The sequence below is a fragment of the Cornus florida genome, unplaced genomic scaffold, assembly GCF_030987335.1.
Source record: "Cornus florida cultivar Cherokee Brave unplaced genomic scaffold, ASM3098733v1 CherokeeBrave_3.0.0_Hap2_Chr05, whole genome shotgun sequence".
In the NCBI taxonomy this organism is placed as follows: Eukaryota; Viridiplantae; Streptophyta; class Magnoliopsida; order Cornales; family Cornaceae; genus Cornus; species Cornus florida.
Window position 1 is genome coordinate 114,237,656 of NW_026775575.1, and position 14,855 is coordinate 114,252,510.

General features: G+C 34.2%; 2 protein-coding genes across 3 annotated transcripts; one reads left to right on the forward strand and one right to left on the reverse strand.

Moving 5' to 3' along the window:
• Positions 1-29: 29 nt before the first annotated feature.
• LOC132310499 (uncharacterized) lies at positions 30-3,634 on the reverse strand. The gene is made up of 2 exons (XM_059808668.1): positions 3,508-3,634; positions 30-1,850 (listed from the first exon to the last, which is right to left on the reverse strand). The coding sequence occupies exon 2, from the start codon at positions 1,824-1,826 to the stop codon at positions 516-518; it is 1,311 nt and encodes a 436-aa protein (XP_059664651.1). The 5' UTR covers positions 1,827-1,850; positions 3,508-3,634; the 3' UTR covers positions 30-515.
• A 4,504-nt stretch (positions 3,635-8,138) lies between these two features.
• LOC132308764 (probable E3 ubiquitin-protein ligase ZFP1) lies at positions 8,139-14,333 on the forward strand. Of its 2 annotated transcripts, none has more exons than XM_059806973.1 (6): positions 8,139-8,334; positions 10,947-12,232; positions 12,345-12,395; positions 12,490-12,588; positions 12,856-13,020; positions 13,957-14,333. In XM_059806973.1, the coding sequence occupies exons 2-6, from the start codon at positions 11,054-11,056 to the stop codon at positions 14,101-14,103; spliced, it is 1,641 nt and encodes a 546-aa protein (XP_059662956.1). In that variant the 5' UTR covers positions 8,139-8,334; positions 10,947-11,053; the 3' UTR covers positions 14,104-14,333. The 2 variants fall into 2 exon arrangements, with proteins under 2 accessions (XP_059662956.1, XP_059662955.1); XM_059806972.1 differs by having other exon boundaries at positions 11,028-12,232.
• The last annotated feature ends 522 nt before the right edge of the window (positions 14,334-14,855 follow it).

Genomic DNA, 14,855 nt, shown 5'->3' on the forward strand with positions numbered 1-14,855 from the left:
CTGTATACATGTTTTGTTAATTAATTTCCATGAGAAAGAAAAGGTTGATATATTGCTGAAGGATGTCCATGACATTAAGCTTTCATTCATTTATTTCTTGTGTGAATTCAATAATTTTTGTAGGGGAACACTTACAGTAATAAATCTCTCATTTTTATTTTTATTTTTTATTTTTTATGAAATCAACAATAATGAATGTATTCATTTATACAAATGTTCAAGTACAGAAGATTCATTGTTTTTTCCTTGAAAAAAGAATACACTGGATATTTATATGTCCAAAGGAAAATGGAAAATGAAAATAAATGTTAACCCTGTCTCCTGTTTTTCCTTCTTGGAGCTAGACGGGGACAAAAACACTGAATAATAACTTTTTTTAAAAATGAAAAAGAGAAAAAGAAGGGTACAAGAAACCCAAGTACATTGTAACATATTGATCTTCATGCGTCACAAAAATAATTTAGGAGAATAATTTAGGCCTCATTTGACCCCTTTTATTTGGTGACGATTCTATGCTAGGCCTCAGGCTCTTGCAAGGATATGACAGTTTCAAAGGCCCCAACCAGTGCTTGCACCTTGTGTTTCCTCTTCTCGAGAAGCTTACTTGCGGTCTCCTCGATCACGTCATTGGATGGTTGACAATCCCTCTTTCCTTGACCCCCATGGCTCTTCGCCATTGCATCCTTTGCCTCTGGTTTGGCTTCCTTCGCAACACTTTCCTCTTCTTCTCTTTCCTTCGAGTTCAGTGTTTGGCTTCCATCATCAACCTCTTCTTTCTCACCTACATCAACCTTCTCATCTAGTGCCTTGCCTTCAGATTTTTCACTAGTAATTTCTTCTCCTTCCTTCTGTTCACCCTCAACTTTAGGCTCACCTACAAAGCTCTCCTCAACATTAGGCTCACCTGCAAAACTCTCCTCTGGGTGATTTTTATCACTTTCCTCTGTGCCGTGGTCTTCTTCTACTTCATGATGATCATCACTTGTTACTTCAACATGTACTTTATTATCGACAGGATCTTTCATTTCACCAGGCAGATGAAATGCAATTTGATCTTCTAAAATATTCGAGGAATCAAAAGGCTTGAGAAGGTCCTCTTCTTCATTCTCTAGTTCCACTTGTACCATATCCACATCTTCATTTTCCTCCAATAGTGAAATTTCAGTTGGTACTTCATTGTTTCTCTCAGCCTTCATTAACATTATCTCTTTTTCAACCTCACTAACCGATGATTCTTGATCTTCTTGTTCGGAGTCAGGCCTCGAAGAATTGGCTACATCAGTAGAACTAACACTACTTGGTGCTTTTGTTGTGGCCTCACTGCCACTTTCACTGTTTGGATTCTTGATGGTAGTGCTTGAGCTCTTCTTTGCACTCGCTGATCTTGAAGAAAATGAGTGAGACTTGGTAGGTGCTTTCGACAGCCTATCAGTTTGGGTTTTTGGCTTAGTGGTGGTTTTGGGTAGAACCCGGGGATTTCTCTCTACAGGACTTGGAGAAGTGCGCGTTTTAGGTAATTGAGAAGGCGATGGAGGCTTGTCAAGAGATCTTCTCCTATTGAGAAGGGGCTTTTTGGCAGTGTTGGAAGTTTGTTTCTTAGTAAGCATAGAAGGATCATGACTTGAGCTGATGGTAGGTCTTAGATAATTCGGTATACGAGGTTTCTCGGGTTGGGTTGCTCCATCTTTATGTTCATCAATAGAGGCTGTGGCGGATGGGTTGGGACTTCTCCTGCGCTGCGTGGTGTTAGCATGATGATGGGGTAATGTAGGGGATATTCCCCTCCTCTCCCTCCCCTGACCAGACTCCTTTCCTTTTGTTGCCATTAATCGTGATGAATTTAAGAGACCCTGCATTCAAGGTACATACATAGAGCCGGTGCAAATTTGAGAGACAGAGAGTAAAAACATTCTACATAACTAAGCATCTACATTTTTTTCCCTAGTTCGGTACTCACACACACATGCCTCTACGGAGGCTCCAATCCCTGACCTCTCTTTGAGAAGTAAGGGCTTGGTACTGATAAGCCACTGGCCTGTTAGTAACCAAACATCTACATTCGGGATTGAAGATTCTGGCTAAGCTGCTTGATCAGTGTAATTCTGCACCTGCTAGTTCTATAATATTAATCTAATCTCACACCGTGTTAAAGGATTATACATGAGGCAACTTGGAACTATAAATCAGAATGTTCTCCCTTGCAAACTAGTATCTTTTAGTATTTGATTTAAAGAGAGACGGATGTTAATGGTTAAAATTAACAGGTTACAAGATATATTATCTGTCATGTATTGTTAATAGTAAAAATTATATGCAGAGAGCAGATAAAACAAAAAACATAGAACTACTAATTTGCCTCGAGTCACACTTTCATATATCAACATGTGTTTAGAATTATTATTTTTGCAATATTGAAACACCAGAACAGTTCTAAAGTTCTGTCCGGAAATCTCTAGCCTAAAAGAAAATTTTCAATTATTATTGTAAAATTTTGCCTTTGAACCTAACAAAGTTGGGACCATCATAATCTTGTAGCTTGTTACTTTTCAATGTTTACTCTTGAAGTTGCAAAGAATTAACTCCCTCTATTTTGACCGAGTCTCATTACATTTTCAACAAAAATCCCCTTACAATCTCTCCTTCCTGCCTATTTATAGGCTTTTACAAGTGCCATTAGAATGCTATAAGTGATTCCCTAAGTTGGGTCCCTCGACCTGAGGCCTCATTCCTTACGGGCCTAGTTCTTTTCGGAAGATCCCGTGCATTCAGCCCATTCCGCAACGTCATCGTGTGGACTGAATCCAATTTCTTGGCCCGATCCTCTTTTCGTGGGTCATATCCGGCCCATGCCACTTCCGATATCCTCAACTTTGAAAGATCTATTTAAAAATGATAGTCATCTAAAAACCAAAAAGGTGTTTATAAACATGAATAAGAAGAATATGGTGAAATCTCCTACTTTCCAATGTTTACGCTGTTCATTCAAAATGTCATTAAAAAGTGAACAGGGTCACTCATTTTAAATGCACATCTGATCAAGCCCTTAGAAAATGAAAATTGTTATCATCACCATTGCCAATGGCCAAGCAAGGCACAGTTAACATAAATAATTATTAAAATTTCGGTCGGCTGGGTGAGTGGGTGGGTGGGCATTGTTTTCGAAACAGAAAATAACTTTCAATGAAAATGAAGATAAAGATAAAATTACGTACATCAGACTCGTCCCAAAGAAATTAACCAGACTCGTCCTAAAAACCACAAACCCTTTTATTTATTTATTTATTTATTTTTACACATTTTCTTACAAATAACAATGTTCTGGTTTCAAATTGGGGAAAAATGATGGAAAGAAAACAAATACCAACCAAAAGTAAAAACAACCGAAACAGCAATCAACAAATTAACTGGTTCATCCTTTGCTACAATAACATACAATCGATACATACATATATAAATATATATAGAGAGAGAGAGAGGGAGGGGAAATGAAACCCATAGATAGCGTACCTTGTAAAAAGTAAAATTGAAGAGTGATTTTCTTGCATTGAAGGGAAAAGAAATGGAAGAAATTAAGGGTAGTGGAATTGAAATTAAGGATAGGTGGAATAAGAAGTAAAGATTGGTTTTGGGCGTTTGGTTGGCATCGCAAGTAATGTGAGCGTGAAATATGCGCAACTCAAGGTGCCCTTTTATTAAACCCAGACGTCATGTCATCATCCAATAACTCTCACTCCATTAGGAGACAGGTTGACCATTTCGCAATACTAGACCTATTTTCGTCCGCTCACTCTCTTCACAAGCGCGTCAATTACACTTTCAAGTTCTTACCGTCCAATTTTTGTTGTGCCTATATTTTAAAATTCAACATTACATTTGATAATTTCCTTTTATTTTATTTTTTCTGTGTCGGAAAGATAATTTTCATTTACTATGCAACTTTTTGAAATTTATTCCCATATTGTCAAATGAGCCTAAAATTCGAAAATGATAAAATTTAAATTAAGTATTGTGAAAGTGAGAGAGCAAAATTTAGTGCAAAATGTAAGTCATTCCTGTTTAGAAAAATTGTACTACATAACAATATAATTTAATTTGTGCATCTCAAATATTTAAAATATTGTACTTTGTCAATTTGACCCCTCAAGGGTATCTTAAAAATTTTCAATAGCAGTTGTAGAAATTAAGACAACTTGCAAAAAACTGTTTAGTATAAGAGGGTTTGTTTGCAAATTACCCTAAATATTTGCATTTGACTTCTTATTAAATTCTTGATTCCCATTTCTTCTTCTTATTCTTTTTTAAAAAATAAAATTTGATAAAGTATGAATTAACTGTAGCAACTTTGAAGATAAAATACAAGAGGGAGGGGGTCCGAACAGCCTTGTTCATAAGCCGCCCACGCGAAGTCCTTCCCTAATTCCAAACGGTCAAAGCCACCGTTAGTGAACAAATCTCCTAACAATATAAATTTGTCAAATTGTTTATTGTATACTAAAAGATAACCAAATTTGTATTAAATCTCAAAATATAAATATTAAGTAGTGGTTGCTAATATACATATATATCAAGTAGTGGAATATGGCAAATTTCTTTTTTAAATAAAAACAAAAATCTGGTGGCATACAAAGACAGCCAAATAACCAACCGGAAAGTCAGATTTCCCTCCATTAATAATATTTTATAAAAAATTGGTTTGGTTAAGTAATTATTTTCCATAAATATTTGATTTTTAATTAACTCAGGTGAATTTACTGGTTTGTTCAGGGCTAGTTTGGGCATTGGATTAACTTAAATGGCCCCTTTACAGGGAGCAATTGGATAACTTAATTGATGTTATTTTAGGCAAAGAAAATATAATTTTTGGAAGATGGTAGTTATTTAAAGGGTATTTTTTTTTCTTCCAACAATGTATATAATGGACAATACTTGGGTTCTCTCCTCGAAGGATAAAATTCATCATCCTAACTGATATGATCCAATACAATTTAGACACATTTAAAATTTTAAGATTTCTAAAAATAATCATTACTCATTTTCTTACCGGTTAAACCAAATCCTAAAGTTTTTTTTTTTTTGCTTTCCAAGAGAATCACGATTGTTTCTATACCCAAAAAATGTACCAATTAAAGTGTTGAATAGAGAAGGAATAAGAGCTTAAAATATTATATGAAAAATTGATGTTAATCTATATTTGAATAGAGTTTTTTTCTACATTTATTTCTTAGTTAGATTTATATTTTTGTCAGAGTTAGATTTATTTTTTTGCATCCCTCCCAAGTTCTCAACACCTTCAATTGATAGGACAAACGGTTGTTCTTTCTTTTCTTTTTTTCTTTTTTTTTTTTATTCATTGGTGGAAAATAAGAAAAAGAAAGATTAAAAGTTTGTGAATACTGCAAATTTCGATTGGGTGCAATTTTGTGTCACTTATGACCTTATGTTGGTTTGTATATTGTTTTACATTTTGAATAAAAGTTGAATATTTGATTAATGTAGATAACCTAGGGTTTCAATGGAGGTTGGGTATGGAGATTTGTGAAGAGAGATAGAGGGAGAAGGGAGAGAAGAGAGCCATGCTAAAAGAAGGATTCTAAAAATTTTAAACTGAGTTTTGGTTTAATTTGTAAGTTGGATAATAACCATTATTAAAAATATTAAAAGTTTGGACATGTGTCTAAATTGTATTGGGCCACACCAATTGGGTGAACCCAAGTATTGTCCATCATACATAAAGCGAGAGAGAAAAAGAATTTGAGAGCAGTAGGTCAAAAGTGACAAAAATTAAGTCACACATAGTGCGAAAGAAAGCGAGGTCGCACGCAAAACATAAGAGCAAAAGCGTGCTTAGAACTTGAAAAAAAGGTCAGTTGAGAAATTTATGTGATTTGACTCATTAAAAATTGTGCGGATAAAAACGAATGCATACACAGAATATAAGAACAAGAGTATGCTTAAAAAGTGAGAATGAGAAAAAAATATGTTACTCCACCCAATTATGCAAAAAAGCAAGAGAAAATATGTGAATTTGGGCATAAAGTAATTAAACACCAAATCCTACATCATCCTCAATTTAATTTGAATAAGTAACAACATTTACAAAATCAAACCACCATCACCATCATTCACACAATTTTTATTTTTTAATCTAAATTTAAAAAAAGAACCGTTCCAAATATATATATTTATATTTTTTAAAATTCGTCATTGTACCATAAGTCTCAGACGGATGCAAATATCTATAAATCATGAATAATGAGATTTTAACTTGAACTCAAGTTAATAATTCCAACTTGAAGTGAAAGAGATTTTGGAAATCAATTTAAAGTCTTTAACAAACATCATTTTTTATTGAAACCAAAAAAATGAGGAGTGCAGCTCATAATGATTTGGATTTTAGTTTGTCTCTTCAAACATTATTTGAAGCCTTTATCCTCGATACCAAAGAAATCTTATCCTTTGCCAGATTACAAATTACTTTCGAGTTTTGATGTGATTCTTATCAACCACACATAATATAATTTTAATTTCGAGAGATCTAGTGAACTCAATTTTTTAATATTTACTAATTCGATTTGCAAACATGTAAGATCTTTATAATTAATATACATTCTCCCTAAGAGAAATAGTCTTGATTGGTTTTAATAAAATGTTTGCTAAAAGATTTAAGTTATTTATTTTGAAAAAGAAGAAGAAGAGATAATAACTTAATAAGTTTAGATTAGGTTGTTTAGAGATGTAACAAAAGACTGATTATTAATATAGGATAATGGAGGGACTTAATTTAATATATTTTCCAACGGGAACTTAATATAATTTCAAAATTAAATAGTGCAATTGAAATAAAATAATAGTAATATTTGCAAAAGAGTTATCAGAAATTTTTAAAAATCCGTCCAATGAGAATTAGGATTATGAAATCAATTAATTTGCTAACTCATGTACACCCTTTTTATATTTTTCCCAATGTGATGAAGATCTTGGGGAAGGGGAAAAAAAAAAAAAAATCCTCTTGGTAAATAGCTTGACAAGCCTATATAAATTGTTCGTCTAATAAGCATAGATACAAGACATGAACACGATATGACACTGATACACATACACATATACGTAAAAACAAAGTAGGACACAAATACAACGTGAACACGACTAACATAAATATAAATTTTTATTTATATATTTATTGAATGATACCATTACAAAACTTTAATTAATTTATAAATTTGATATAAAAGTTGCATAAATTAAAAGATATGGATAGTGGAATATAAAAAAAAATATAAAATTATATATGATATTATTATCAAATCTTATCATTATAATTATGTTTTGTTCTTTAGAGGTTGAACGCGTTAATGAATGTGTTCGTGTGTTCAAAATAATAAAATTTATTTTTAAATAATAAATACGCCATAAAATATCCAACAGATATCTAAAAATTTTTATGAAGTGTTCTTATTAACATGAAACCTGATTGAAGTATTTGTACTTCTAAACTTCTGGTCTACTTTTGATTAGAAAACAACTAATTGAGGTCTATTCACGAACACTAAGTGCCTTTCTTAAGGTCTATTCTGTTCATCCATGAATAATGGTTTTAATACATGTAAAATAAGAAGTGTGGTGGTGCAGTATGACTGTATGAGGGTGCTTTAAAAGCTCGAAACTGGTATGGTTGATGGAAAAAAAAAAAATCAAAAATCAATTATATATACAAAATTATGCAACCAAGTATTTGATATATTTGTGTATCCCAATTTAAATTTTAAAATTGGTTTTTTCTGGAAGGAAGAAAAACCAAAAGAGAGAATACAAAAATAAAGAAAGGGGATGAAAAAACAAAAACTTCAAAAAAAAAAAAAAAAAAAAAAAACCAATGGGTTGGGTTGGGTTGGGTTAGGTGTCTGTGAGAGAGTTTTATCAGCCTCAGATTCTGATGGTGGGGTGGGTTCGGTCCACAAAAAGAGCATATGGTTCCTGTTTGTGTTAGTTGGGGTGAGTCTTTGACGGTGACGTTTCGGTCACCCATCAGCCGTCGATATTTGACCGTCCAACAGTGTTTCATCTGACGGCTCATATTTCACCACACGCTCAATTGTTAGGACGGCAATTTGTTTCTTTACTTTAAGCTCTCCATCTGAAATTGTTTTCTCATTAGTCATCTTCCCTCAGCCTCGGATCTTACATGTACACGTTTCTCTCTCCTCTCTAAACTCTCTCTCTCTCTCTCTCTCTCTCTCTCTATTCTCTGTCAAACAAACGCCTCTTTTGTAATCAACCCTTTATCTCTATCTATCTCCTTTACCAGAGAAGAAAGAAGAAGAACAGAAAAAAGAGGTAGAGAACAGAAATTCGTTCCTCCCAACTTTTTTTATTTTTATTTTTATTTTTATCGTATATGCAGTCATAATTTTGTTTGGTTATTTAGAGAATCAAATCATGGGCGGGTGTCTTTCATTTTTTGAACTTTTTGATTGTTCAAGCTGCAAGGAAAGCGGCTATTTGCCCTGATAAACAGATAGTGAGGAAAATTTATTTATGAATCATTTAAACCAAGCAAAGCTTTTCTCTGCGTGTGTGTGTCTGTGTTTTTTTTTTTTTTTTTTTTTTTTTTTTTCGGTTTTGAACTGATGAAGCTTTGGCCATGTGGGTCTCTTGTATCGCCTTTGTTTCTTATATTATTTGTTTTTCGTTTCAACTTATGAGATGATTACGTAATTGAATTTTGTTTCTAGATGATAATTTTTCACATGATTGATAGTTGAGAATAAAAGTATTGGCTATCTCTTTTGTTTTTGCTCTTATTTGCGATGATCTTTGTACTCTTTTGATAGAGTTTAATTATATGGAGTCTTTTGTAGGTTTGAGTTTATTGGATTGTTGTTTTGAATCGATTTTCAGATAAATCAATTGAATAAAATCAAAGACTTCTAATGACGAGGGTATTATTTTTAGCTTTGGGTAATGAAATTGATTTTTTATTTTGTATATATATATATATATGTATGTATATATATTTATATATATAAATATATTTATATGGTGATGATGATGATTTTATGAACAATGTGATTTTTAGAAAGTTTTCATGTGATTTATATGATTTGCTGATCAAATTACTCCTACTAGAATTGCAGCAACTAATGCTTGCTCTTTTTCTCGAAGTTCAAGCATATATATTCCTTCTTCATTTACAATTGTTGTCCCCACTTAGTCTCTTGATAAGGCGGCATCAATATATTGATCGAGTTTTGTTGTTTGGAAAAGTGGTTTGTATGTTTCCCAGTAATTCTCTTTTTTATTAAGGTGCTTGTCATGCTACTACTTTACCTATGATTTTATTTGTATGTGGGCTTCTTGATGGATATTTTTGTTATTTATTTGAATTGTATTCATTGATCTGTTGGAGGCCTATTTTGGCTCGCTGATATCCATAGTCTTTTCAGTTTCTTGAGAGCTTGGGTTGCTTGATCCAGTTTTCTGTTCATAGTGTTCTCTTTTTTTCAGAAAACATAAAAAAAGAAAATTGATTGGTTGATAGCTTTGTAAACTGTTCAATGAAAGCTCGGTGAAAAAGAGGTTTTAATTTCAGAGAACAGTTCTTGTAGTTCTCTGAGAATTGTTTGTTATTATCTTATATTACACAAAACTGTTTTCAGAGAACCGAACCGAACAGTCTCTAGAATGTTTTTCTTTTGTGCCTTATTTTTAATGTTCTAACATTATGATATGCATTTGGGTTATTAATAAGGTTGGACTTGGTGTTTATGCAAATATTTTGGTTGTGTTATTAGCAGGTGTTTAGCCTTTTGGGATGACTAATGAGTAAAAATGTCACTATGCTTTTCAGAAATTTAGAGGAACAGATGAAACTGTAGTAACAACATTTTTTTTGGCTGATGGCTCTGGGATAGCAGTATGGAGTGCACCCCTTGAAATAGAGCAGAAATGTTGATGTTTTAGCGAATTTTATAAAAATAACATAGAATGAGTGGATGGCTTCAAATTATTTATGGAGGAGATAATATATTGTTAAGTGTTCCAATAGTTGCCTGGTCAGTCGAAATTTTAATATAAATTTTTGATTCTAATTGAGCTTTATTGCTGGTCATGGCTTAAAGGTATCAAGTTAATACTCAAGCTTTCTTGTTATTTGGTTTGAGTTAAGTAAATTTTTTACTTCCTCACGGCCTAGCATTGGGATATAAAGGGAAATATCTAGCATATAAGCTTTTTAGTATCACTTTATTAGGCAATTGAAATGCTAAGACTGCTCTGAAATTGTATCTATTTGATCTATCTGGGTTCCCCCAGTTTGTCACCTGTAATCACTTACCTACTTTTAAGTAATGTACATGAATAATGTCTGTTGACTGTTGCGATGTGTCCAACAAGAATAAGATTTTAGTGTGAGAATTATGATTATGTGTAACAACATATGAGATTTGTGAAACAATGTTTTCTTTCTCTACCATCTTGAAAATCAAGCTCAAACAGTTCCTGTTGTTTTCTGTTCTGAACTTGATTTCCTTATGTAGCCTACCTTTAGCATCTCTCTCTGCTTTATTGTTTCCCGTTTCTATATTGTATAACACTTGATTACAACGTAACCAGGATTTTCTACTAGACTTTGATATTCTAGCAAAGGGAGATAACTGATTATCAAATTCCCTAAAGCTTTGTGGATTCCATGAATGCTTCTGGTGCCTGGAATTTCTCAAATGTCCATAAAATTTGAGCTCAATAGTAGAAATTCAATGTTACTCCCGTCAACTTTGTATAGTCAATTATTATGGTAATCCATTTGATTTTCGTTTTCCCAATTTCATGTATCATCGGAGCACCATAATTGCAAGCTATGCTTGTTTCCTTTTAAGGTTGTATTATGTACACAGCAGTACAATGAATATTGGAAAATGATATTTATTCCTTATTATATGTCTATTCAGCTTAAATTATAATCTATTGATGTCAAAAGACCAAATCCGGTTGAAGGTCTTGTGATTGGAGTATATTATTGTACGTTACAGATAGTAAAGGGTATACACTGCTATATATGGATGAGCTTTCTGGTAAAAGAACTATTGGAGGGCATGTCATTCCTAGAAAGGGATCCGGTCTTGTCTTGAGAGATACAACTGAGAACAGGGATCGAAATGCTCAATTCTGCAATCGACTTGGATGCAATGGCAGACTTAACTATACGAGAGGTTCTCAAATTGGAAATTCTGAGAAGCCCAAATCTTCGAGTGGCAAAGAAATAATTGGCAGCTCGGCTAGGACTTGCTCTGTGGTGACAAAAACAAGAAAATCCTTCCAAGAATCGAGGAAAAAACTATCTTCTCATTTAGAAACAGATTCATCAGAAACTAGTAGTGTTGATGATGAGTCGAGAGTGTCAGAAATTATTCCCTCATCGGGAAATATTCAAATAGGGCTTCGGTCCAAATTAAAATATGCCGAGTCCCGTGAACATAGATTGATGGAAGTGGGGAGCTCTGGTATGGCATCAAATGGTAGATCTCCAAGGATATTGGGGCAAAAATCTGTGTTGAGCAGCCAAGACACCCTATTGGGTTCCTCTATTCCCTTGGCATCTAAAAGCGCCCAGGGGGCAAGAAACAATACTAATGCAAGTAGATATGGTTTGAGAAATTTAAAATGCAGTTCAATATCTGATGTTCTTCCTTCAGGTTGTTCATCATCAGAACCAAACCTCAGTAGAAGGAATGGTATGGTAAAAAAGAGAAATCCTGAAGGGGAAAGTAGTTCGTCTGCCAGAGGGAAAAAGATGATCGGATCATCAGCACAAGAGGGGCATGGTTCCTTTTCTACCAGTGGCATCTCCATTTCTGATTCAAGACGAGCCAGAAATTGGCCTCCTAGCAGGGATAATGGTGTTGTGTCAGTTAGGACTCGGAGGTCAATAATTGGCGACACTAGAACCAGGCTTTCTAATGAAGGAAATGGGAACAATGTGTCATTGATTGAATCCTCTGGTATGATTCCTCAAATGCCTCAACCTGAGATGCAAGTTGGCGTAAATGTTCCTAGTTCATTGCTTCAGTTTTCAGTCGAAGCTTCTTCAAGTCATTCAAATTTTAATGGTTGTTCAAGTACTAGTGGTGGCAATATGCCAATTATGATGCCAACTGATCTTGAAGAACATGGAATTACCCGTTCTTCAATGTATCGTAATGGCTTGCGGCGATATAACATGGATGGGATTGCTGAGGTATTTTGTCTATATTATTATTCGAGTTACCTTCTGTTTCTAACTGTTACCTTTAGTGAAGCGAAGTTTTGGTGTATCTTAAAGTTTTTTCATATTTCTGATTACCGTCCAGGTACTTTTAGCGCTAGAGAGGATTGAACAAGATGAAGAATTAACATATGAGGTGGTCAATCTTGAACACTTCATTTCTGCAATTTTATCCTCCTTGTTGGCAACTTGTTGATTAACTTTATTTTTTATTTTTTTTGGTCCTGCAGCAATTAGTTGCTCTGGAGACAAATTTATTCCTTGGCGACCTTGGCTTCTACGATCAGCATAGAGACATGAGACTGGACATTGATAATATGTCATATGAGGTTTATTATTATTTTATAGCACTCCTACAAGTTGGCTTTGATTTATTTGTTTCCAGAATATTTTTCTTTATCCCTGCCATCTTAGAGATTTCTTTATGCTTGCAATCCTCTGAATTACCTTAATTTTTTAGAGTTGTGTTGACATTCTTAAAAAATAACAATATATAAGCAAACATTTGTCTGGTGGTTTTAAAACAACTACTATCTCAGTTTAACTATGTTATCTTAAGCTGGTCTATCAACAGTATATTGCCGCTGCTGTAACAGGAGTTATTAGCTCTAGAGGAGAAAATGGGTACTGTGAGCACAGCACTACCAGAAGAAGCATTGTCCAAATGTCTTGAGAGAAGGATCTATCAGACTACATCTCCACGTGAAGGAATTATAGGGTGCAACAGAGATGAAGTTGATACCAAATGCAGTATTTGTCAGGTCTGCCGACTTTGACCTCAGATATTTCTCAATTAATTTGTTTTTTCTCTGTCTAATTTTACTGCAATTATAACTATAATTGCAATCGGGCTTCCCGGTTTGGTGGGTGTCAAACCTCAAGCCAAACAAGGGTTTAACAGCGTGATTTTGAATCTAATTTGGCCAAACCTCAGACAATTCTCTTTTTGCAGGTTTGTTGGCTTAGGCAGGTTTAGATGCTGTTACGAAAAAAAAAATGTGCAAATTGAGTTCATGACCTGGTAGATAATTATGGTATTAGTTTAGTTGGCTTGCCTCTTTGTAAAACCACCCTGTTTCACGTCTATCATTATTTCATTGATCTGAAATGCATCCAACGTGACCAAAAAAAAAAAAAAACAAAGCATCTACTGCAACCTAGTGACATGTATAGCAATTACAAACAGGGTTTTGTTTGGTATGCCTTATGCTCCAAATTTTTATTTTATTTTTTCCCATGGCAATGGTTAGTAGTTTAGTTGGGGGAGGGGGGAATCAAACTTAGGATCAGTAGGGTGGGGGGCACTTTTGGCCTGGCCTTTTTTTATCACTCGGGCAACACCGCCACACCTCCTTATGCTCCAATTTGGTTCTTGCTTTTGTAATTCAAGCACTCCAATGTTATATATGAACTCTACAAAAAAAATAAAAAAATAAAAAAAGGGGGTCAAGATTTAGGTAGCACAAACAGAACTACGTACAATTCATTTTCGGGATACTCCTCACTTAAGTTTCACATGCTCCTTAGCTTTGAATGAACCTAACTGGAATGTATATTTGATTAGCTGTTGCTTTGCAGACACCCTAATTGCAACTTATCCTCTCCTTCCCCTGAAACCTTTTCAAGAATTGTTTTTTTAATCTCCTGTTAAACCTTTTAGTTATAAAGTTCCGTCTGCTATTGTGTATCTTTTGCAGGAAGAGTATGTGGTTGGAGATGAGGTGGGGAGGTTGGAATGTGATCATGGGTATCATATGGCCTGTATACACCAATGGCTGCGGCTGAAGAATTGGTGCCCAATCTGCAAGGGTTCGGCAGCACCCTCACAATCATCACAATTCTAATAGCAAATAAAAAAAATTCGTTGTGGTAGTCGTATCATTCACTCTGTACAAATCATGGGGGACTCTTCATGTCTCTTTTCTTATTCTGTTTCTTATGTACATAAGAAACCCCTTCCATCCCAATTCAACCAATAAACTCAAGCTCTTCACTCTGTGATGATGGGAGCTTCATACTCCTCTGTAGAACTTTGAATGAAAGAACTCTCAAATTTCTACTGTTCATATGAAAATGATGTTCATAGTTTTCTTGTTTTTCTTTGACACTTTTTTTTGTTTTCTTTTTTCTTCCGTGGTTGTTTAGAAGTATGAGGCAATGAATGATGTTGGTATCCTTGTGAAAACACAGCAGGAAAGCAGAAAAGAGTCTTGGCAGAAAAATGCAATTTTAATGGGAAAGAAGTTGCCACTGTAAACGTGGAGAACAAACTAACAAATGACAATGGCTGCGTGCTATTGAAAAGATCAAGTTTGAACTTGGATGGATAGATCAGTTTGCATATTACAAGCGTGGTATTCTTTTTCCTTTTTTAGTTCTTCAGCAGTGTAACCAGAAACCAGTTTTTCCCAATTCCATTTTACCTCATGTTTGAGCTGATGATTTGTTATTCGATTTTGCAAAAGAAGACGAACACATTATCATTATAAAACGTAAATTCTATAACATGAGGCTGTCAGATTTTACAAGACCTTACTCGGCTCTGCCCCTCCCTATCCTCTTTCCTGGAAAAGCTTTCCTTTGTCAACTTCAATTA

Excerpts from the sequence above, each read along its gene's own strand:
- LOC132310499 (XM_059808668.1), bottom strand. The coding sequence starts at position 1,826 with ATGGCAACAAAAGGAAAGGAGTCTGGTCAGGGGAGGGAGAGGAGGGGA.
- LOC132308764 (XM_059806973.1), top strand. The coding sequence starts at position 11,054 with ATGGATGAGCTTTCTGGTAAAAGAACTATTGGAGGGCATGTCATTCCT. Across the intron at positions 12,589-12,855 it reads TTGATAATATGTCATATGAG|GAGTTATTAGCTCTAGAGGA; the intron begins GTTTATTATTAT and ends CTGCTGTAACAG. Across the intron at positions 13,021-13,956 it reads CCAAATGCAGTATTTGTCAG|GAAGAGTATGTGGTTGGAGA; the intron begins GTCTGCCGACTT and ends TATCTTTTGCAG.